The sequence below is a fragment of the Onychomys torridus genome, chromosome 8 (genome assembly GCF_903995425.1).
Source record: "Onychomys torridus chromosome 8, mOncTor1.1, whole genome shotgun sequence".
Taxonomy (NCBI): domain Eukaryota; kingdom Metazoa; phylum Chordata; class Mammalia; order Rodentia; family Cricetidae; genus Onychomys; species Onychomys torridus.
Window position 1 is genome coordinate 35,508,011 of NC_050450.1, and position 24,356 is coordinate 35,532,366.

The 24,356-nt window shown below is 41.1% G+C and overlaps 1 protein-coding gene across 5 annotated transcripts in view; it reads right to left on the reverse strand.

Moving 5' to 3' along the window:
• Sgcd (sarcoglycan delta) overlaps window positions 1-24,356 on the reverse strand; it is a 952,204-nt gene that overhangs the window by 135,375 nt on the left and 792,473 nt on the right. For all 5 annotated transcript variants that reach the window (XM_036196810.1, XM_036196806.1, XM_036196808.1 and 2 more), the window contains 2 exons: window positions 11,892-11,979; window positions 4,977-5,096 (listed from right to left, as the gene is read on the reverse strand). In XM_036196810.1, the coding sequence (XP_036052703.1) occupies window positions 4,977-5,096; window positions 11,892-11,979 (208 nt within the window). The remainder of the gene's footprint in view (window positions 1-4,976; window positions 5,097-11,891; window positions 11,980-24,356) is intronic.

Sequence of the window (24,356 nt, forward strand, 5' to 3'; positions counted from 1 at the left end):
AATTGACAATTAGAGCAGTCCTTTATAATTATGCTTTGTTTATAAATGCTATAATGTCCAATTCATTGTTCGATGAAATTGCTCTTTAATGAAAACTAAGGGCATACTCTCCTTGGTGTTGCCATGAAGATGTGTTTTAAGTGCCTTGCCTTTTATGTTGTCTATTTTCTTGATGCTTTAGATAAGCCATTCCTGTCCAATGTTTAATAGATGTACTCTATAGTGAAAGATAAACTACATTATGCCTTGGCTTACATATTCATTTTATACTTCTCTAGTAGTTGGATGGATCTCATCACAAACTTAAATTCTTTTGTGCCTGTCATGAAGAGAGAATCGTGTACTCTAGAAAATCCAAGGATGGGAGAAGCTGCTGTGTTCCTGAGCAGAATGGACCTAGCATCCAAATGGAAGCATGGCCTTGAAGACTAGAATGGAAACATCACTAGGAAGATCATGACTGCTGCCTTTGGAGAGGTAGGGAGTTCAGCAGGAGAGGCCTCAATTTCAATGCAATCAGCGAAGCCACAGAGACATAGAGATCTCCACAAGAGCCAGAAGAGTCTACACTTCTGGGGGTGTGGAATAGGGGGAGAGAGAACAATTCAGTCAAATAGAGACTGAATGTGAGGAGCAGAGGAATCCTTGAGTGAATGTGTAAAAGAGTGCATGACATTTTGTGTATTGTTGACATGGGCACAGTCATATCGAAGAGCCATGGGGAATTATCAAGGCCTTCCTCAGGTCAGGTTCAGAATAGCAAAGCCCTCCTCTAGTCCAAGTACTAGTGTTTATGACTGGCCAGTAAGTACAAAAACTAGAAACTGCAATTTCCTTCTCCCAGGTTTTTACCACTGAGAGTGCTTCCTTAGAGAGACCAAGAGTCAACCAGTGAAAGGGAAGCTCAACTGAAGAGTTGTCTGGATCAGATGGGCCCTGTGGAAATGCCTGCACAGACTATCTTGACTGGTGATGGATATGCGAGGGCCCATATCACTATGGGTAGTGCTATCCCTTCACAGGTGGCTGTGGACTATGGAAGAAACCTAGCAGAGAGTAAGCCAATAGCTGTGTTCCTCCACGGTTTCTGCTTCAGTTCCTGCCATGACATCGATCAATGATGAACTATGATCTGGAAGTGTAAGCCAAATAATCCTTTCCTCCCCAAGTGGCTTTTAGCAACAGAAAGCAAACTGGAACACCTGCATAAGTGTGGAAGTATGGCACTCCCTAACCTATGAAGGTATGTTCTCTTCTGATCTCATTGTGTTTATAGGCTACTAGTCCCAGCTTACCGGAGACAGGAATGCTCCTGTATGTTCATAGCCAATTTCCTTTGTGCACTCACAAGTATAATATGTTCAAGTTCAGGTCTTGATACTTAGGTCCTGAAGCCTAAGTAGGTGACTAGACACCACCACCAACAAAATAAGTCCCTACATCCTCAACGTTCACTTATAGGCTACATATTCTACTCTCACTGTGTTCTGTGCTCCCAAGAGTGCTGAAAGCCAGGCATCATAGGGGAGGAGGAAGAGGATACCTAGGAAGAGGAAGCCATATCCACAGCCAAAGTCACAGCTATGTAAGCACAGAAACAAGTGGTAAAGCACTTGTATAGAGTGTGCGAGGGCCCAGGGTCTAGCCTCAGCATCACAGAAAAGAAAGAGGAAAGGCAAACATTGGTTTTTACTAAATTTTCTTATTATATTTGTCCCCCCCCCCTCTCTCTCTCTACACACACACACACACACACACACACACACACACACACACACACACACTCATAATGTGACCTGTGAGTTACTATTAATATGTAGTCCAGGCTGGTCTTGAACTTGCAATCATCCTGATTTAGCCTCCCCAAATTAGAGCCAGGATTATGACTATACACCATCACTCTGGCTACCGCCATCTCTTGCTCTAGATAGGTGGAAACTAAAGCTTAGTGAGAAAAGTCACCTTGAACAGGCCCACTCAGACCCAAATAGGATGAGCAGAGATTCTAACTCAGCTGTGATAGCTGCTCCAATGAACTACCCATCCAGACCCACACCTCCCAAGAGGTTGCATTGTCTCACAAACTTCTCATTAAGATGAAAATGAAATTGCCTAAACGTTTCATTCCACAGCATATGGCAGAGTCCCAGATGACAGGAAGCTCATCTCTCTAGCATGCTTGGCTCCTCTCACTGGAGAGATTGATGTGAGATTTGTGGGGTGGTCATTTCCCAATCTTTAGCACCTTTGACAGCAGTTGGATTCATTTTGATATGTCCTTTCTAATTTTTCCAGAAACAAGAAAATACCCCTAAAGATGGAGAATGGCAGATCTTATCAACGGTTACTCAGATGAAATATCACCACCAACAAGAAGAAGTGCCTGCTTTGAAGTAACTGGAAACTGGCATGTGTCCTGCATTTTAGTCTAAGCAACTATGGGACAGTAGCATTCAAAAATGACACCATTACAAAGTTCTGTATGATAAGGTTAAGCCAACATATCTAGATATTTAACATTATTGTGAGTCATTTTATTTTCTTTGCAAAGTTGGGTTTTAATAAGGTGACATGAATCAAAAAGTGTGAATGAACTACTGGGGACAGCAAAATCCATGGGTACAAGATAGTCATAGCATGAAATACCACACCATTCCATCTTCTGGCCAACTATTTCAGAGCTGGTAACACAATACCATTGAATAAGAGCTTTTCATCATCAAGTTGTCACAGCCTCGAGTCACAGAGGACACAGAAGTTGAAATATTAAAACCATTTTGATACTATTCCAATGTCTGGCATCTCCACTTTCAACCCTTACCCACATTCCAAAGCGATCACAGACCCTCAGCTATTATAAATCTTGGAGCTATGTAATTTTGGAATTTTGTTTGTATTTTTCACCAATGAAAAAGCATTGCTTGAAAGCCTGCTCTGTAGTAGCTCCCACTCTGAAGAGGTGAACAGGAAGCCCCGATAGAGAAGGCAGCTGAATGGCTTTATAGGTAAGTCACCAACCAGGCACTGGACTGGCCTCTCTCCTCCCCACCTGTGCACCCTGTGCCCTCACCTCCACTTGGCTCCTTAAGGGTGGTCACTTACATCTTCTGACTGCTGAGCTGATGACATGCTAAGACAAAGGGACAGGGGCCCACCTGGGCTAGAAAGACTGACTGTGTCTGAGGGAAGTGCTTATAACATAGCCTCTAATGATTCTCATTTTCTGATGGTGAGTATTCTTAGCCTTGTTGAGGAGAAAAGGAAAATGACTCAATGACGTCAGTAACCAGCCCCAAACCACACAGCTCAGTGTGCAACATCAGCAATTAAAAGCTAGATCTGCACCTGGTGGTGGTGGTGCACGCCTTTAATCCCAGCACTCAGGAAGCAGAGTCAGGTGGATCTCTGTGAGTTTGAGGCCAGCCTGGGCTACAGATTGAGATTCAGGACAGGCACCAAAACTACACAGAGATACCCTGTCTAGAACTCCCTGCCCCCCCCCCCAAAAAAAAGCTAGGTCTGCTTCAATATTATCATTTGAACCACTACATAGGCACTTTCATTGGGCAGTCTTGGAAGACACAGGTATGCTCAAATTCATTGATCCAACAGGAAGAGCACAGAAATTTCTGTTATGTTTCACTTTAAAAAAAAAAAAATGGGGAATGAGGGATTACTCGGCCATTAAATGCAATCCTTATTCTTTCAGAGGATCTAAGTTTAGTTCTCAACACCTGCATGGCAACTTCCAGTCATGTATAACTATGGTTCTGGGGGATCAGAGGCCCTCTTCTGACCTCCACGGACACGAGGCACACACATAGTGCATACACATACATGTAGGGAAAATACTCATATACACAAGATATAAATAAATCAATCATTACACAAAGTTTTAAAAATAATTCCTCTCCTGTCCTTCACCTCTTGCTTTCTGTCTTTCCTCCTCCAAGCCTCCCCTGTCTTTCTTATTCTTTGAATAGGAGCCTCACTCTGCAGCTTGGAGCTCACTATGGAGCCCGGCTGGCTTCAAGCTTGCAGCAGTCCTGCTTTTGCCTCGTGAGTCCTAGGATCAAAGCTGTGAGCCATCACTCTTGGCCTACGGGTATTCCAAATACTGACTTCAAACCTACCCACAGAGCATCTACCTCAGTAATCTGTGCTCACATCTATAAACCTAAACTTTAAAACAAGCTTCTTGGATGATTCTTCATTTGCGGACTGGTTGAGGATTCACTTCTCAACCTGCTGGTCTGTAAGAAAAGCATGTCCTACGTGAACACTTCCTTGTCTGAGCACACATTGAAACTCAAAGGTAATGGCTGAAACAGGAACCAAAATGAATTCACTGTGTGAGAAAAGCTCACTGGGGAATCAGAGTCCATGCAGGTCAAACGACCTCGCTTTAAAAGAGCCAAGGAAAGGGGCCTCGTTTACATTTCTCCACGCCATTTGCTTGTGTTTGAGTTCCTATAACAATATACTAGAGATTATATGGCTTAAAACAACATACCCATTTTTCATCTTCACAGTTTTGGAAGTTAGAAATTTCAGATCCAGTGTCATTCTGGCTGGTTTCTGAGGAGGGCTCTCTTCAAGATGCAGACTGCCAAATTCTCCTTGTGTTCTTTTAAGTGAGGGAAGGGAAAGAGCAAGGGCCATAGATGAAGAAGGTCAAGGGAGGAAGAGAAGGAGGGAGGAAGAGAAATAGAGGAGGGGGAGCGTGCACAAACTACCAAACCACCAGCTTCTTCATTTCCTTCCAAGGGACCTCATGTTACTGATAAAAGGTCCAATGAAGTTCAGGGATGGATTTCCTGATAAAGGTGTAACCTCCAAGCATTCTCATACCAGAGGGTTAAGATTTTAATATGCATTGGGGGAAGGCACAAGCATTCAGTGGATGGCACTCTGTCATTGTCTCTTCGAAATATACCTGGTGGCATCCAGCCAATCACATGTTTAAATTCTCTCACCTAAGACTCGCAATCTCTCGGCTCCCACGACCACTTCACTGTCATCTGCAGAAAAGAGCAATTTTCCAGAAACCGTTTTTACTTCAAACTTTTTGCCGTATGCTTCCACAGCTTTCGGACCTAAGAGGGAGAGAGAAAGAAAGAGAAGAGGAATACATTAGCCTCGCTGAATTTGACTACAAAAGCTTTTCATAGGGCACATGTGCTCCCTGGGATTGTGTCTGATTTCAATGTTAAGTGGATTGGTTTTCTGAAGTCACTGTGGAAATCAGTGTCTTGGCTGCATCTCATCTTGTCAATTGCTTTTAATCACATGGTCCCGGGATGTGGTTCTAGAGGTCATCCTAGTCTCCTCATATTAATGCTTGAATGAGATTTCTCTCTGCTAGCCCCAAATTAGTGTTAAACACTTGAGGACTTCTGATCCAAAGTGTCAGGACCCATAGTACCATCATCTCTTGTGGGGAACTAACCATCTTTAGTTAGTTGTAAATAGCAGAAAGGGTTCTCATAAGTTGAGCTGAAATATGTCTGGTTATACCCTTGACCCACTGACTGACACAAAGACAAATCTAGTTCCTCAGTAGACAGATAATTTCCAAGCAGCAATGGCTATATTATAATTAATCCCCCTACAAGTTGAGTATCTTACAGTGTGAATTAACTTAATAAAAAATAAACTTTGAGTTCATTGTGTGGCATCATACGCTGTTCTTGAACATAGGCTGTCTATGGCATTGCATAAGTGGGGGATCCTGGTCCCACCAGATCTGTATCCTGATCAGGCCAGACTTACACAGATTCAATTTATGAATGCATCAGCAACCTCCAGAGATTCAGCAAGAAAGCGAGCTGGTTTATATATGTGAGGTCCTGATAGGAACCATCTGAGCCTATCTGAGCTGGGGCACCCTCAGCACATACATTTCAGGTGGATTGCAACAGGAAGGAGGTCTACATGAGAGCACCCGAGCAGCAAGGTCATGTTTACTTGAATCCCGCTCTGATCAAATTGAGTATTTTTTTGCTCTACCCTGTAGTAAAATTTGCCAGGAAAATCAAGCAAAATTCTATCTTCCCAAAGAGGTCAATGGGATTCTGAGTTGATTTTTTTGTTTCCTTCTAGGAAATGTTCAAGAGACTATTATTTAAAATATAATTTAAAATAAAATTTAAAGTAGCTGTGAGAGGACCCAGCAGACTACACCGACTGAGGAGTCTTTAGCCGTTGCAGGGAGGAAGGAAGGACTTCCTACTCAAACAGGGGCATAGGGACAGAAACCTGCCACAGGACTTACTGGAGGATCTAAGCTCATGTTGGGCTATTGTCAAGGAGTGTGGGCCTTAAGCAAGCAAGATTTAGATGAAGTATTTTCAGGATGTGAGAGTAATTTTGTGATTGGCTATCCCAATAACTCTCATCTAGAAGACAGAGTTGTGCAAGGCAAAAATGGTGTTGTGTAAACAACAGTCTTGACAGTCTGTGATTTCACCTGGGATGAGGATATGTGGGCTCTTGTGGTCTGGAGAAGGATGATGCTGTTTGGCAATGTTGAGAGGGAGAGGGAGAGAGGAGGAGAGGGAGAGGGAGAGGGAGAGAAGAGAGAAGAGAGAAGTTATGTATTTGTGTACATGTATTTACATGTATGTGTATATATACCTCTCCTGTGTGTATGTATGTGTTTTGATGGCTCCATCCATCTTGTTCCCTAAAGGACCCTATCTAGGAATGTTCTGTGAAATTACTTAAGTTTAGGTTGAGATCTGGTTATTAGAACCAGAACAGCTATTGTATATCTGGGATCACGTTCTTTGTCACAAGTATAGGACTTAGAGTCAAAATTCCCCCACGCCTCTCCTTTTGGCAATGTGGTTGTAGGCAATTCATTTCATCTTTCTGTTTCTGTGTATGTAAAACTGAACTATCATCATTTCTTCCATGGACCTGGAAAGAGAAAGTCTGCACAGATCAAAGGATCTTTGGAGGCACAAAATGCCAAGAGTAGTAGTGATTGCTCCAGTGGATATTGTCACCTTCATCATTTCCATTAGCATTATTCTACTGAGATAGCTATGATTCATTGAACATTACTAATGATGAGTGTCTCTTAGTGCACTTTGCTCAGTCACATACCCACATTCAATTAGTTGACCACCTCCTCCCTTGTCAGGACATGCACTTTGACTCTCTAACATGAAAAAGTGCATGGGAAAGGTTCCTTAATGAACCAGAGACTGAAGCAGCAGAGATCATACAGAATCTACAAGCATCATGTGTCCTGGAGATGATCTTGTCTGGGTGCACAGGAAAAGAATAAGCACTGTGAGGCTTCAGCTCCCTCAAGGCCACTGTAGGAGCAAGGGAGACTCGGAGAGTAGAATCCAGCTCTCAGAACATTACATGGAACACAAAGTATCTTTCTCTGTTTAGGAGAGTGAAGAGGGATGGAGTCAGCACATCCCAAACAGCAAGGAGAGAAAATTTCTGAGGAAGAGGAAATGTTGAAGTCAGTGACAAAGAACCCAAGGAATTCTTGAAGAACAACATTATGTAAAGGATTTAGAGTAGGTATTCCTGTGTGAGCTATGATGTAGCTATCTTATTGATGGCATTAAAACTTGAAGTGAGGACTGGAGAGATGGCTCAGAGGTTAAGAGAACTGCTTGCTCTTCCAAAGGACCTGAGTTCAATTCCCAGCAACCACATGATGGCTCCCAATCATCTGTAATGAGATCTGGTGCCCTCTTCTGGCCTGCAGGAAGAACACTCTACATAATAAATAAATAAACCTTTAAAAAAAACTTGAAGTGAAATCTATACTGTTTGTTTATTCCAAAAGGATAACACTGTTTGGAGGGAAGGACACTGAAAATGGAAGACAATACGCTAATGAAAACTGAATGAACCACCTCAGGATGGGCATACACAGGGCAGGGAAGTTTTCTCACTCCAGACCTAGTCATACAGAGATATGGCAGTGGGAGACAAATGCTTGGTCTTGGCTTCCATGAACCTGGCAAGCTTGTCAGACATGGCTCCAGGGTTGCTGTGTAGAGCCTGAGCTCACTGTGGACTCTGGAATGATGTGTGAGACTTATTGGAGGGGGGCATTGTACTGAAAGAGACCACAGCAATCAGAGCATACAAAACACAATTAAGTTGTCTCACTTTCAGGAAACTACAAAATATGAAATGGAATTTACCAAGGGCCAGAGCCATTTGCCAACATAAAGCACAGCAAAACATAGCTTTAGCCAAAAGTCCTCACAGTGGCTGCTGGCTCGCTGGTGCAGACAGCTTTGTCCTTTTGTTGGTTTTACCTGGGACTGCCAAATTCCCTGGTCATGGCTAGAATCTTAAAAGATGGCTTTAGAGTGAAATTCTGGTGGAACTGGATACTGTTTTGGAAGCCCCTCAGAGACCTTAAAACTGTTTGGGGAAAGAAAATCATCATGACTTCTGACTGGAATCTCTTCTTCAGTTAATACCTTTCTATAGGTCACAGTCTATGTGTGACTCTTCAGTTTCCTTTCCCCAACTAGGAGAAGAAGGCAAAGCTTCAAGGGTTTAAGTTCTGTGGCCACCAGGAATATGAAGACAAGAAAAGCCTAGTGCTTATTACCCTAATTTCTTCTTTGGGACTAGGACACTTTCTCTGCTTAAAGATGAGTATCTTAGCATGGACTGTGCTAAGACACTCAATCAGTAACATTGAGAGTCAAAATGCACCAGTGACTTGGCTTGAGTTCTATCTCTGGAAGTAATGCTTCATGCAAAAAGATGACCTGCACTTGGAACATAGAGCATTCTAGTAGACTTTCAAGATATTTCCCAGGTAAACAGGAGAGTTCTGGAACCCTCAGAATTGCTTGGTGTAATAGTACATCCCTTATAAGAGGAATTGCAAAGCATTACTTTTACCTCTTTTTGTTTTTCCAGATTTTTTTTTCTTGTTCCTCATTTTAAAGTAAGGATTGCTGTTGTCCAACTCCTAAGAGGGACTAATTTAGGAATGGGAGACCAAAAGGCTACTGGAAGGCAAGAGAAGGAAGAGAGGAGGAGAGAGAGGGAAGGAAGAGGAGGTGACCAGAGGGTCAAAAGGGGTGGGAGGGAGAGAGGGGTAGGGTAATGGAGAGGACAGGGCTATAGGAAGAAGGACAGATGCAGAGAATGGATGAAGGAAGCAAAGAGGAGAGAGGGGGTGGGAAGAAAGAGGAGGAGATGAATATGGAGAGGGAGAGGGGAGCTGGGAAGAAAAGGAAGTAAAGAGAGAAAAAGAGGAGAGGAGGGAGGAGGGAAAGGGACAGAGGTGGGCTCTCTTTAGAGGAGTTATAGTCATTGTCAGCTTTATCAAAACACAATCTTTCAAGTAAACCAAATCTCCTACTACTACGGATCAACAGGCTATATCAGTTCTTTTTGAGCCTGGGATCTGGGAGCTGGAGGTCGAATCTATCTTCTTCTTGGAGGCACTGTTCACACAAGTTGCCTAAATCACTGCTTACTGAAGCTGTTTATTTACTTCTTTAGCACCAGTGACTGGAGGCCAGATGTTCTAGTCCAGATGTTTGCTGTAACAGTGCGTCTGTGCATCACAGGCTCTACTGGGTCGCATTTCCAAGATCCAGGAGCTTCTTTGCTGTGCATGGTCCAGTCCACCTCAGGGCTATGTAACTCCTGACATCCTTCTGCAGCTTGGCTGGGGAACAAGTGGAGCAGAGGCACCTGCTTTCCTGTGACTCAGTTATTAGTGTGTCTCTGGAAATCCTACTCACAGTAACATTTGGGGGCATTTGGGTCACTGTCCTCTTAAAAATCCATCTGGATGCTTTTCTCTCAGCCCCAAAGTCAAAAGGCATTTTATTCTGAAGTTCTAACAATATCGTTTTGACCCACACATTCCCCTTCCACTGTGAGGTATACAATGCCTCTCTGTTTATCACGTCTTGTAAAACTACAGAGGGTGCATTGATTACACCACTCAACACATGACTGTGTCCATGAGGTCCATGCTTATTAGTGGAATCATTATTATGAACAACCAATCCTTGTTTAAATTGTTGGAATTCAAAGCTTAAAACCTAGTGGGTGTTTCCCATGGCTGTAAGGAACAGATCTTCTGTATTAAAAAGAACCACACATATATAGCCTGTGGACACATCTGGAGCTTGCAGTTGAGTTAGGCTCAAAGACAGCAAGCATAGCAAACAGGACGAGGCTTCAAACTATCATTAAAGATTCTTTGCCAGGAGCTAGGAAAATGGCTTAGACAGTAAAGTGCCTTCTGTGCAGGCATTGAGGACCTGATTTTGGATACCCAATTCCCATGTAAAAGCTGGGCATGCTAGCTGTGTCTATAACCCCTGTGCTGGCATGATGAGGGCATGGAGGGAAATAGATAAGCAAAATCCCCCAATTAATTGGCCACACAGTATAACCAATTAGTATACTTTGGCCTCAGTGAAAGATGTTGTTCAAAAATAAATAAAGTAGAGAGTGATGGAAAAATATATCTGATGTCAACCTCTGCCATATATATATATATATGTGGGCACATGTATTTATACACATGGACATACACATACAATCATATACTCACAGACACACAGACACACACACACACACACACACACACACACACACACACACACCCTCTGCTCTTAGTTTAGTATAGCTAGCCTTCTTCCACTGATGAAAAGGGAACTTTGGACAGTATGACTCTGCCCAAATTTAAAACAGCAGGTTCCAGCCTAGGGCCTATGATCTCCAAAGCTTTTGGCTCAGATTACTGTACCAAGAATGAAATTCCTCTCTGGGAAACAGGCCTCATCCAATCAGAAAGCAGTTGGTCACCTCATAACTATTGTATTACTGCTGCACAAGCTGGCACATCTTGGTAGGCAAGTATTGCAGTATGCAAGGTCATGCCATTAAATTGCTTTCTAAATATTATTTACCTTACACCCATAGACTGCTCCTATCCTTGATCAGAGAAGCTTCTTTTTGCCATGGGAAGCCATCAGTGGAGAGAGTCACAACTGCTCAGAAAGGGTTAAATAAAGAGACTGGGTGCTCAGCCCTAAATGAGATATCTATATCAACCCCTACTCCACTAATGTTCAGGGATGCTGGCAGAAGATGAGGTCAAAATGGTATAAGAGCTGGAGGACGGGGAAGAGCACTGTGAAATTCTGTCTTCTGGATGTACCAAGGCTATCATGCTCACCAACCTATAGCAGTTGTAGTTCCCTGCACAAGACTATATAAGATCAAGCCAGCCCAAATCCCAGCATAGATGGGGTACACAGTTTCCAGGCCCCACTCCTTACTGGGGAAAAACAAACAGTGGATAGTTGCTGGAGAAGGGAAAAGTATTTGTTTTTGAGAATGTGGCTACTGGTTAAGTTTTCGATAGCTGAGTGAATAGCCCCCTACCTGCATATGGAGGGGCAATACTAACTGCAATTAGTAGGTTATTAAAATAAAAATACATTAAATTGGGTGGGAGTGTGCTGGGGAGAGTTGGAGGGAGGAAATGAAGGGTATATATGACCATACCTCATTGTACACATATATGAGATTCTCAAAGATAAACAGTTAAAATTTAAAAGTTTTCTTGGCTGAGGACCAGTTAAAGCAGCTGGCCTGTGTGTAGGGGCCATTTAGTTTTGTTCTACTAAAAACAGCTTTTCTGCAAAAGCAAGTGCCATGGCACTTGGTAAGTTAAACATGGAAATAGATGAGACTGAACCTTTTGGTAGAATCTGAGGTTACAAGCTGAATTTCCTTTCTTTGCACAGAAAACGGTCAGCAGACCCTTGTTCAAGTTCATATGGGCTCTCACAGGACAGGAAAGGCTGTCTTGTCTAGGTGCTCAGATGGACCAGCCATTTGTCAATTTGTTCTTCTCTTACCTGTCACCAGCCGAGTCAGGACTTTTGTCTGGTCATTGAGAATGTTCACTGTCACATTCCTGGCAGATTTGAAGTATAGGGCATTACCCTGCAATAAGAAAATGGAAGAAGCACATGAAGGTGGCAGATTACTACAATAAAGGCACTGTAATCCCAGTTCTTTGAGGAGATGACCTGGTTCTATCTGAGTTCTGACTGACACATCTTTGTTTTAGAAGTCCAAATATTTTATGGTATGTGATGATGGGCACACAGTCAACATAGATTTCCTCCAAAGAGATGGACTTCTAACATACACATACACGCAGACACAGACACAGACACAGACACAGACACAGACACACACACACACACACACACACACACACACACACACATGGATGCATGTCTACATGCATACACACATACAACTGAACAAGAGATAGTTGAAACTTAGGGTTTTTTGTTGTTGTTTTGTTTTGTTTTTATCTTAGTGTGGAAAAGAGCCTTGGAGCATAGGAGCAACTAATCACCTTCCAGCCATGCCCCTTCTAGTTTCTAGTTTCTCCAGTGGAACCATACAGTTCCCAAAGAGAACAGCAGAAAGGGTGGGTGGACACCTTCCAGTCAAGAGAATCCTCTGTGCAAATGCTGACAGCACATGCATGAAGCTGGGAGAGATGATGCTGTCAGGTAGATCACTGTCATTTTTTTCTCTTCTCCTTTCTAGGGATCTTTTTCCAAGTAGTCTGGGCCACCATCCACTCTCCCCTTTACCATCTAGTTCTCCACATTCCTCTTCCATGCTGTGCTTCCTTCCTCCTTTAGAATGAAATTCAGGACAGAGCATAGCACGCTGTTGTGACAAGCCTGACCCTAAGCCTTGTGGGGTGTGTGATCTCTGTTGACACTGCTCACCTCTGCCATCTTGGTATATAGTCTATTTTCAATGGATACACACAAGGAGGCATGGCTGTATGCCAAGAAAATCTTCAGATGTTACATCATTTTCATTTTACAGTTAAAATCTTATGGAAACTAAATGTGTTATAAGGTATTATTTCCTTCAGTCCTTCCCAGTCATTTAAAAGGTAAAAAACCCAAACAAAAAAAAATAAGCAAAAACAAACAAACAAAAAACTCCAAGTGGTTTTATAACATAAGCCCTTCAAAGCCATTATTTGTCGATTTCTGGTTCAGAAATTCTCCTTTTCAATAATACCTGCTGGTAGCATCAATTGTTATTGAAAAATTAAAGCGAACTTAGTAGTGAGTTTTGTCTAAATCTGTTATTGAATGGTATATGCCTCCCACAAAATTCATTAACACATCAGTGAAATGAATCTGCCCAAATGTCATAAAACCACCATCCTATAAGACAGACAAACTGAGTTGATGCCTCAAAGTTCTGCCTTAAAAAAAAAAAAATCGAGACAGGGCTTTTGTGTAGCCTCGGCTGTCCTGGAACTCACTCTGTAGATCAGACTGGCCTCAAACTTAGAGATCCACCTGCCTCTGCTTCCCAAATGCTGGGATTAAATGAGTGCAACACCATTGCTTGGCCAAAGTCCTGCTTTCTAATGGGTGCAAGTATACTGAACAGAGAAAACAGGACTAATTTGGCTGCAACAAAATGTTTGTAGGGCCTTCCTGATGGGTGGGAGTATCCATCGCTTTGGGCTGAGCAATGAGAAGCATGGAGACATCCTGGAGTAGCAAGCACTTATGAAGGCACATGGAAGGAACACAGGCATGGTTTTACCATGTTGAAATGAAAAGTGAATGTCTGGTAGGTAGTGTGGGCTGGGTGTCTGTGGTGATATACTATATACCCTAATAAACTTGCATGAGGATCAGAGGACAGAGCCAGCTACTAGATTAGACATAGAGGTCAGGCAGTGGTGGCACACACCTTTACTCACAGCATTTGAGATCTCATGCTTTTGCTTGGGAAGCACACATGCCTTTAAATCCCAGAAAGTAATATGGCAGGGCAGAGAAAGGTATACAAGGTATGAGGAAACAGGAACTCACTCTTTTTAGGCTGAGGAGTTCATAGAGGTAAGAATTAGTGGCTGGCTGCTTGGCTTCTCTGATCTTTCAGCTTTCTGGTTTTTTGTTTTTGTTTTTGTTTTTGTTTTTTTTTAAATTAAAAGATCATCTAAGATTCTAACAACAGGTGTCCAATGTGTTTTTCCTTCTGTACTTGACAAGGATAGGGATTGATCACTAAGCCCAACCTAGTACCTGCTTATGACAGAGCAAAAGAATAGTAGATGTGAAAGCCAGAACTGAGGCCAGAGGTAGCTTCATCATTAGGAAAACACTCACTACCTGGGCTCACAGTGTCTCTCACCTAAGGCCAGTTGCTAAAATGGATTGCTAAACCCCATAACCTTTAGGCCATAAGGAGACAGTTAACCTAGGATGTGAGCTATGAACGAGCTAGTGTCTGAGGGAGAGAAGATGACTCCAAATTCATCAGGCAATGAGGAATTAGTATAATTCCCACAATGGCTTAAAGCTTAAATATCCCCCTGAAGTAGAAAATTCTTTAGTTTATTTCAGTCAGAAGCACACAGAATATTTATCTATACCTATATCTATTTATATATTGTCTACAAGGAAACAAATATTAGACTAAAGTAGTTTCATTCTTGTTTCTGGTAGCACTTAATAGCTCTATTTAAATCTCAAAAGCATTGAAATTAAGTTTGAATTTAGAAAAATGGAACCAGGACAGGAGGATATTATTCCAGAAGTAAATGTTCTAAACTATTTCTTGTATTTGTTATCCTGGTTCTACAGACGAAAGAGTGGCTTGGAATTAGGGAAGCAGGTTCTCTGACTACCATGTGACCTTGAGGACATTTGTTGTAACCATGGCATTCTCTGCCATCAATACTAGTGTTGTTATGAAGCTCATCACCACCACCACAGCTGAACACTTACTTATGCTGGCTTTGCAGTAGGAGACCTGAAATGCAGCTAATTTCCGTCTCCACTTGCGTACAAGTCATGTGACATTGATAAATAACTTAATTATTCCAAGCCTTGGTTTCTTTGCATGACAATAGAAGTATTCATTATTAAACTTTTAAGGATCCTTATTATGAAAATAATTAACTTATATATGTAATTGTTAAAACAGACATGGTCTGGTGCCAGGCATAGATGAAGACCTCCATAACTATCAGGGCAAGAAGCAAAGGAGAAAAAAATGGTATGAGAGGAAGAAGAAGAGAAGTGGGGAGAGAAAGAATAGGAAGAGAGTGGGGAAAGGAGGCGGGATGGAGGGATGAGAGGAAGAGAGGAAGAGAACTGTATTGCCTCTCCAGTTTTCCTCAGCCACCTGTAGACTCACTTAGGAGTTTCCTCCATTTCCGGCATTTTCAGCTTCTACATCTCAAAGAGTCTTGCTTTCTCCACACACGGCATGAACTTAGCTTTGCCTTTCCAATCCCAGCACCTTCCATCACTACTTGTGCCTTCTTGCTGATATACAAGTCATTTTGTCTGGAACACTATCTCTTAACAGCTTTGTTCAAGATTTTATAGTAAAAGAGATTAGACAACCTCCCACTTCTTTCATGCTTTACTTACTCATTTATTTTAATGTTCATTATACTTATTTTCAGTTTTGAAATGAAAATACAATTACACAAATTCTCTTTCCTTTCCTTCACTCTAGACTTCCAATGTCCCATGCTCCCAAATTCATGGCCTTTGGCCTCTTTTTCTTTAGTTGTGATAGACACATATAGATACTCATAAATAGAGACAGAAATACAACCTGCTGAGTCTACATTAATGTTACACACACACACACACACACACACACACACACACACACACACACACACACACCAAGTCTGTCCATTTGGTTGAATAACCAATTTCAGGGCTCTTCCCTGAGAAAGACTCTTTGTCCTGCTCTTGGAATTCCTTAATTGCCTATAGTTCTATGTCTAGTGTTAGGGCACTGTGATTTATTAATTGATATGTGTACATGTATGTATGTCTGTGTGCATGTGTGTGCACACATGGAGGTCAGAGGACAGCTTGTGGAAGTCAGTTCTCTCCTTCCACCATGTGGGTTCCAAGAGTCTAACAAGGTGGTTAGGCTTGGTGACAAACACCTTTACAAGATGAATCATCTTGCTTGTCTGTTTCTTTTGATCAACAAATCAAAATGTTATACTTTAGTGTTAATTGTTCTAACATGCCAGCATCTTGGGACATGGAATCTTTTCTATATCAGAGTTTAAACAATGAGTTTCATTCTTGCCCAGTGCTTTCTGTTATAACCTCCAACTTTACTTGTAATAGAAAGATTACCAGGGAAAGGACATGAGCCAAGACATAAAAGGGGAAGAGACTCATATGGCAGCTGGGGCCCTATGAATTTCATTTCATTCTTGGACTGCTTCTGACAGGAAGCCAGGAAAACGTCAGCCAAGCAAGCACTCCCAAGATTTCCGCTGTATCAGAACCTGTGAGGAGTTGGAAGAGAAGCCAATGTATGCCTTCTCTGCTTCTTCTTGGTTCCCTGCACTGTCCCATGCACGATGGTGATCCTCAAGCTGAAGTAGTTTAGGAGGACAAGGAACCCAGATGAGGCTGCCTGGGTAGGCAAAAAGGAATCTGCAGACTTATCTGATGGCCAAATGCAGGGAGTTAGACTGTGGTCAATCAACTTGCCCTTCTGGACATGGGGGAGGCTACCTGTGAGGGATGGAAAAGATGCCAAACAGCCTATTTCGTGCTGGAACTTGTAGCATACAAATACTTTGGTAGAGAAGAACTCCCCACCTCTCCAATTCTCTCAAGCAGACTCTCAGAATACAGTGCAAACTTTTCTTGATGTCTTGGGGTGAACATTATTGGTATGAACATTATTCACTCCACCATGTTCTCCAGTGACTACTGTATGTAAGAGGACATTTTAACACCAAATGGCTCTATCCTGCTGACATTTAAAATTATTGTATCTGTTTAAAAATATATTATTTATTCTTATATTGAGACAGAACAGGTAAATGTCAAATCTGTTAGACTTACAGAAAAGAGCCATAATTCAAGTCCTTTGCCACTGAAGGTTTTTAGTACATTCACATGTCTCCTCAGGGATTTGTGCCCTGTAGTCCAACATGTCCTTTTCTGTGATCTCCAGCATGATCAACTTTAGATGTTATTCACTTACTTTATCCAATAGTATAAGGTTCTACTTAGCTTTGAGTAAATCACCCTTCTTAGTCTATACTATGATTATGGATGTGTTCTTTACAGGCAAACAAAAGAATGTATCTACATTTCTGTGGTGACGTGAGTAAGAATAGCTCCCAATAGGCTCATATATTTGAACCTTAGTCCCCAGCTGTTGGAACTGTTTAGCAAAGCATTAGGAGGTGTGGCCTTGTGAGGTGAGAAGGTATACAGACAAGGCCTTGATTAAAGCTGTGGCTGGAGGCTGGAAAGAAATCACAAAGACCAAAAAGGTGACCAGGCTTAGTGAAAGGACCACTCTTTCTCATTTGTTGGAATGGCCCAATAGGTGGCCCTCATTTTACCTGAAGGACATCAAGTACTACAGGTTGCTCCTGCTGCTGAAACTGCACCCTAGTTGGAAACACATGCAACCAGCTGTGAGCTGTGTTGTTCCCTGTCCTCAAACCCCATTTTTGTGATACGGGTATTAGAGTGAAAGGAGATTGGGCATTTGCTCTATACTGGACAGATTTTCCATTAAACCTTCTGGTTTTCCCACCTCATTTTTGACTTCAACTTTGTTGGGGATCCCAGAAGCCAGAGACCCTCTGGTTTGAACTACTTTCAAGAAAGTGAAGAAAACCCTCTCTTTTCTATTAGGTGAAGGAGAGGAACTTGCCTAGCTGGGTTCTCTAGAGTAGGGTCTGCAGACACATGACTGCCTAACTGGTCTTTTTATCCAGTCCTCTTTGGGGTCCCTTTCCCACTGAATTTCTCCACTGACATCTTATTTATTTGCACATCTAGGACTTATGTCATCCTGTTCTACTCTGACTCCAAGCCTACAGGGAAGCTGCCTCCCACGGCTTGCCAGGGCTCTGTGCCACAGACTGCTCACATCTCTTTTGATCTTACTGAAAGGCTAATAGGGTCAAACAAATGTGAGAAATCCACTGGAGTTTGCTTAAGGAATATTAGGGAAATTTATTAGCATAAATTGAGGAAATACACTCATGAATACAGAACTGAGTAGACAACTGAAGTCGTCCTCTGATCTGATGGGGAGTGAATCCACCTGGCAGTTCGATCACACCAGGAAGCAGGAACCAAGTAGAAGGGGTTTGTGACTCTTCTCCCTTTCCTTTCAAGAGGTCTCATATAGCAGCAAAAAGCACTACCTCCTTCAGGCCCTATAGCCCAACAGAGCAAATGCCACCACACCAAACTTTGCCCTTTGAGCCACCTTTCATTGGCTACTCAATATATTTCAGGATTGAACAAATTGCTTATTATCTTCTCAATGATCACATGACTTCATTTGTTCTTAAGTTGTTTTAGAAGGAAGCAAGGATGAGTTTTTACAGCTGTCAGTTTGTGTCTGCAGAGTTACCTTATACTATGTTCATCTTAGGAGGGAAGTCAGTTAAATTTGCATGCAAGGAAACAGCAGGCAGTTGCTAGTCTAGATCCCAGGAGCTTATTTTAGGCATTCTCTGTACATTAATGAGATGCTTGGCTCATGTCAGATTCTGTACCAGGCTCTGGAGAATGGGAAACATAAATAACCTTTATCTTTCAGAAGTTTCTAGCCCAGGAGGAGACATAGTGAATGCCAAATAACTATAATAACAATGTGGTATCAGTTCAATGGAGACTTATGCTTTCTTGGTAGGAGACACACAGACTTTAATATTTGCACTGAATCAAACCTAGATCACCACAGTCTGTTTTGACAGGATGTAGTAGCCTGGTGCTTCTTATCTGGATAATCCTGCACTGTGGTATATTCTCCCTGCCTGGTGAGGAGCTAGCAATCTGTTCTGGAGATCATAACTGGGAAAACACAAGATAGCATACAAACAATGACCACACTTTGGGAGGGCTCTGAACCGTGTGCATGAAGTTCAGAGGAAAAGAACCAGCTGCTGGCATCCTGGGGAGAATCGACCCAAGGAGAGCCAGGCTGGCTTTTTGATTGCTTTCCTCCTCACACAAAGGCAAGAGGAATCACAACTGCTTCCGTCTAATGCTAAGTAGGTCTCATGGGATGCTGGCTTTGTGGAACACAGGCAGCATGTTATCATCAGAAGGGGACAGACGAGCTTCAATCACAGCTCCCTTTCTTCAATAATTGTGTGGCTTTGGGTCAACCACTTTCCTTTGGGTCTTAGCTTCTGCATCTATGAAGCAAGGTTCAAGGCTACATAATGTAGTGAAAGAAAAAAGATATATGTATAAACTGTGTGCACAAGGATGGTGTACAAAGCTATTATGGAACAGTATTTCAACTCTTTAATACAGTTACTCATGTGTGGTGACCTCAACCATAAAATGATTTTTGTTACTTCTTCTGAGCTACAGGTTTTTCTTGCTACTGTTGTGAATCTTAATGTAAATAATCTGATATGTAGGATATCTGATAGGCAACCCCCAAAGGAGTCTTGACCAATAGGCTGAGAACCGTGCTGCCTTAGAGAAACTGCTGATTCTAACACAGGAACAAGGAATCTACAATGTAGGCCTGGAGCAATGTTTGGAAGGCCAGAAGGGATGACTTACCAAAAAAAAATATATATCAAAATTCAAAATACCTTTAGGATGAGAGCATGTCAAAGCAACACAGGGGACATTAAAATCACTCCCAAATGATGAAATTCAAACAATGTAAGAAATAAAGTTATACTGGGTTATATCCAGAATATACAATAAATATCCATGCATCTATACAAGTATACACATATGAATAGCTAAGTAAATTGTGAAGAGTTAGAAAAGATCCCATGTAGAAGGATTCCGGATAATTTATAGAGATAAAACTCTCAGCTCTTTAAAATGGACTGAGCATAATGCTGTTCTCTGAAAGTGTACAATATAGAAGGGAGACAAAAAGACTTCTCAGAGCCAAGGAGACTGATAAACAGCATGTCAGCCAGGTGACCAAGGTCAACAACATCACAGCGATAAATCACATTGCTAGCAGGTGTCATTGATATACTGAAAAGAAAATGGCATTTAATCTCAACAGTGGTCCTTTCCTTTGAATCCATAACTCCCTCTACTCACGAGGCAAATCTCAGTTAAAGTCCGTTTCATAAAATGTCTGACCTGTACTTCTCATAACTCAAGGTCATCAAAACAATAAGAAACACAACACCTGGGAAACTGTCAACAGTCAATAAGAGACTAAAGAGATTTATTTACAGATATAAATGGGGCCAGATATGTTACTATAGTCTAGATGGTATCCTTGATCAGAAAGGGGGACAGTAGGCAAAAAATAAAGTAATTTGAGTAAAGAAGGGGACTTTACAATAACCTATCAGCATTGGCTTATTAATTTGCCATGATTTTCTTACTGATATCAAGTGTTAGTAAAATAGTCTGGATGTGGGGTAGATGGGAAACTGAAGCTAACAGAAAGTGGGTCTTTTATGCGGGGCGATGGTGGTGCACACCTTTAATCCCAGCACTCGGGAGGCAGAGGCAGGCAGATCTCTGTGAGTTCGAGGCCAGCCTGGTCTACAGAGTGAGATCCAGGAAAGGTGCAAAACTACCCAGAAAAACCCTGTCTCAGAAAACAAAAAACAAAACAAAACAAAACAAAACCCACAAAAAGTGGGTCTTTTACTATCATATGGGACTACCAAATTCCAAATTCCAAGCTCTAGGATTTTAGAAAGAGTCTATGGAGAGGCATCTGTCCCTACACAGCTGAAAAGGGTATTATATCAGAGACAAGTGATTCTACTCTGTGCTTGATTGTATTGCAAAGTTTCCCTTTGTAAAACTTTTTCAGAGTATTAGAGAATTAGAGATACTAGAAGAATTATCTCTGGGGACTCATAGCTGATCCCTCATCTAAATTTCTTTAGGCATGATTACTCTTTCCTGGTCAGTGGACAGAATTTAGGGTAATCAGAAATTACTGGCTTCTTTGCAGTATCTATCGTACAGAATAGTGTGTCATGATTAACACTGAAACAATACAAAATCTCTATGTGTTCTAGAAAAGAGAAACATACAGTTGCAAACTAAATTTGTCATTAGATCTTTTCAAAGTGGTCATGTAAGTTTTTCTTCAGTACACACCAACTGTTTGGAAAGCATCATTATTTTTCAGCGGATACTTTATGTGCATACCATTTAAAAAGAAAATATTTAAAAACAATACTATTGTATAGCTTTCAATTTTGCCTGGGGTGTTTTTTTTAATAACTATACTTAGACAGAATTCTATTGTTTTACAATGTTTTTCCAGTACTGAATAATGAAGTCACCCTGTGAATCATTTGCTCAAAATAAGCTGGGAAACAGTCCAGATATTCTAGCATAGCTTTCTCGTTCAATCTCTCTGCTATGTGACCAAATTTGGGTGCCTCTTAGTCTCTATCAACACTTGCTGGTAATGAACTGTTCTGTTTCAAGGATTCCTTCCAGGCACCATGGTCACATGTCCATGTTACAAGGGCACAGCCAGTTCTTCTGGTACCCAGTACATTCCTGGCACCCATCAGGCTTTCAATAAATATTTGTTGAACATCTGAATGTGAAAATCAAATTAAGAGTCAACAGAGAGTGACCACTGTCAATAAATGAAGCAATCAAATGAAGTCTGACAGTGGCTGTCCAGATGTTGTGATGGCAAGCCATTAAGCATGAGTGATGAGCACTTGAAGAAGGGGACAGGAGCAACAGGGAGGTGGCGGCAGTATAGACATTAAATCATTAAATGTTTGAGTTGCCTAGCCTCTAAGTGACAAGAAGTCACAGCACAAATCTTTACCCTAGAGCTTTAATAAGATAAAGATTAAAGGATGCCTGAAACCTCCCCTGGGTTAACAGCACCCATGCAGCATCTGGTGTCAAATGACCCATCTTCAACTGTTCTGTGTCAATCTATTCTACTAATATTTTTGCAGTATCTTTGAAGCAGGAGGTGCTGTACCAAATGCTAAGCAGGTGGACTTTGATCCTCTGAAGCTCACAAGTCTACTGGGGGTGAGTAATAAACTTAGAACTCCATAAATAATAATCTTTTTGCAGCTGTGGTATATGCAGTGAATGGTGAATGCAGAGGAGAAGGTGCATTGAAGGTTCATGCAGAGACTGACCCTTACACAGTTTTTTTGGGGGAGGCCTGTTCCACCATTTTTTTGTGGTATATAATCATATAGAGTACTGTGTTTCATATAGACCATTTCTTTCAAGTATATTTTAAGCTCTTACTACTCTCAGCTCTCCCTTTCCTTTCTTTTAGTTTTCTCCCCCAACCTGTCCCCATTTGCTAGTCTCCCTTTTACTCTCTTGTCTGATTGTTATATCTGTAAAAAAAATTACCCCCCACAAATGAGAGGAAATACAATACTTTGGGAGATGAGACTTATGATGCATAATATGATAGCCCCAGGTTGCATCTATTTTCCAGCAAGTGATATAAGTTTATTATTGTATGGCAGAATTGTGTGATATGTCATATTTTCTTGATCCATTCATCTGTTGGTGGATAACTACTTAAGCCAACTCTATAACCTGCCTATTATGAAGTGTGTAGCAATGAATGGGTGGGGAAGTAATTCTGTGGTATGAATCCTTCAGGTGTATACCAAGAAGTTGTATAGCTACATCATTGAAACACTTTCCTTTTTTTTTTTTTTTTTTTTTGGTTATTTTTCAGGGATGGAGAGGACCTCTATACTTATTTTCTTTACTTACTTATCGTTTTTATAATCATCACACTTAGTACATGGAATTTTCAAAAAAGTATGTTTTTAGTAGGTTCTTCTGAGCCTTTCTCATCTTTCCCACTCCTTTGACCCCTAAGGAAAGGGTTGTCAGTCACCATATTGATTTTCATAGTAGCTGGACCTGGTCATTTCTCCCAGGTCCTTGTCAGTATTTGCTGTTTATTTAATGAATAGGGTGATAAGGAATCATTGTAGTTTTCATTTGCATTTCCTTGATCTTAAAGGATGTTAGGCCTTTTTTTTTTTCTTTTACACATTTATTGGCCATCTGTACTTCATCTTTTCAGAATGGCCCATTCATTGATTGACCAGGTCATTTGCTAGTTGAGTAGTGCCTCTGTTACTTTTCTTTGCTGTAATAAAACTCTATAACCAAAGCAACTTACTAAACAATGTTTAATTCAGCTTACAGGCTCGGAGGGTTAGAGCCCATGACGCTGGAGGAAAGGAGAGTACATATCTTGATCTACAAGCAGGAGGTAGACAGGCACATTGGGAATGGTGTACATCTTTTGAAACTCCAAGACTGGTTCCCAGTGACACACCTCTAAAAAGACCATACTGTCCAGGCCTTCCCAAACAGTTACTCCAACTTGGGACCAAGTATTCAAACATGAGTCTATGGGGGCCATTCCCATTCAAATCAGTAAAAAGTATTTTCTTTTTAACTTCTTTATATATTTTATAGATCAATCCTTTGCCTGATGTATAGCTAGGAAATAGCTTTCTCCAATTCTGTAGGCTGTCTCTTCAATTGATTTGCTTCCTGCGTTATGCAGAACAGATAATTTCAATTCTTCAAATTATTTCCTGAGTTATCTGAGTCCTTTTTGGAAAATCTTTCCCTACACCTATATTTTGGAGTGTTTTTCTTCTATTTTTTTTCTAAGTTTCAGTTTTTACATTAGGCCTTGGATAAATTTTGAAGTTCTTTTTGTATGGGATGAGAGATAAGTGTCTTGCTTCATTCTATATAGAACTACCATGTTTTCTCAGTTCCATTTGTTAAAGACACTGTCTTTTCTCCAATGTGTATTTTTTGTATATATCCAGGGGACTTTATCTCTGTGGACTTAATTCTGCATTTTCTACTTTATCCCCTAATCTATGTATCTATTTTTGTGCCAGTAACGTATTTTTTTTTTTTGTTACTATGGCTTTGTAGTATGCATTGAAATCAGGATTATTTGGCTCACCAAACAATCTTTTGTGTTTCTCTATGAATTTAGGGATTTATTTTTGTATTTAAATATAAAGAGTATCATTGGAATTTTGATGAGGATTGCACTGAATCTGAAGAACACTTTTGGTAATATAGCCATCTTTACTATTTTAATCCTTATGATCAATGCATAGGAAACAGCATTCCATCATATAATGTCTTTTCTCAGTATTTTTTGTGAATTGTCTTGCAGAGGTCTTTCTCTTTCTTAGGTTTATTCCTAGGAATTCTTAGAGCTATTGTGAATGGGATTGTTTTCTTGATTTCTCTTTAAATCGTGTTCATTATTGAAACAGAACAAGAGTTCTGAAT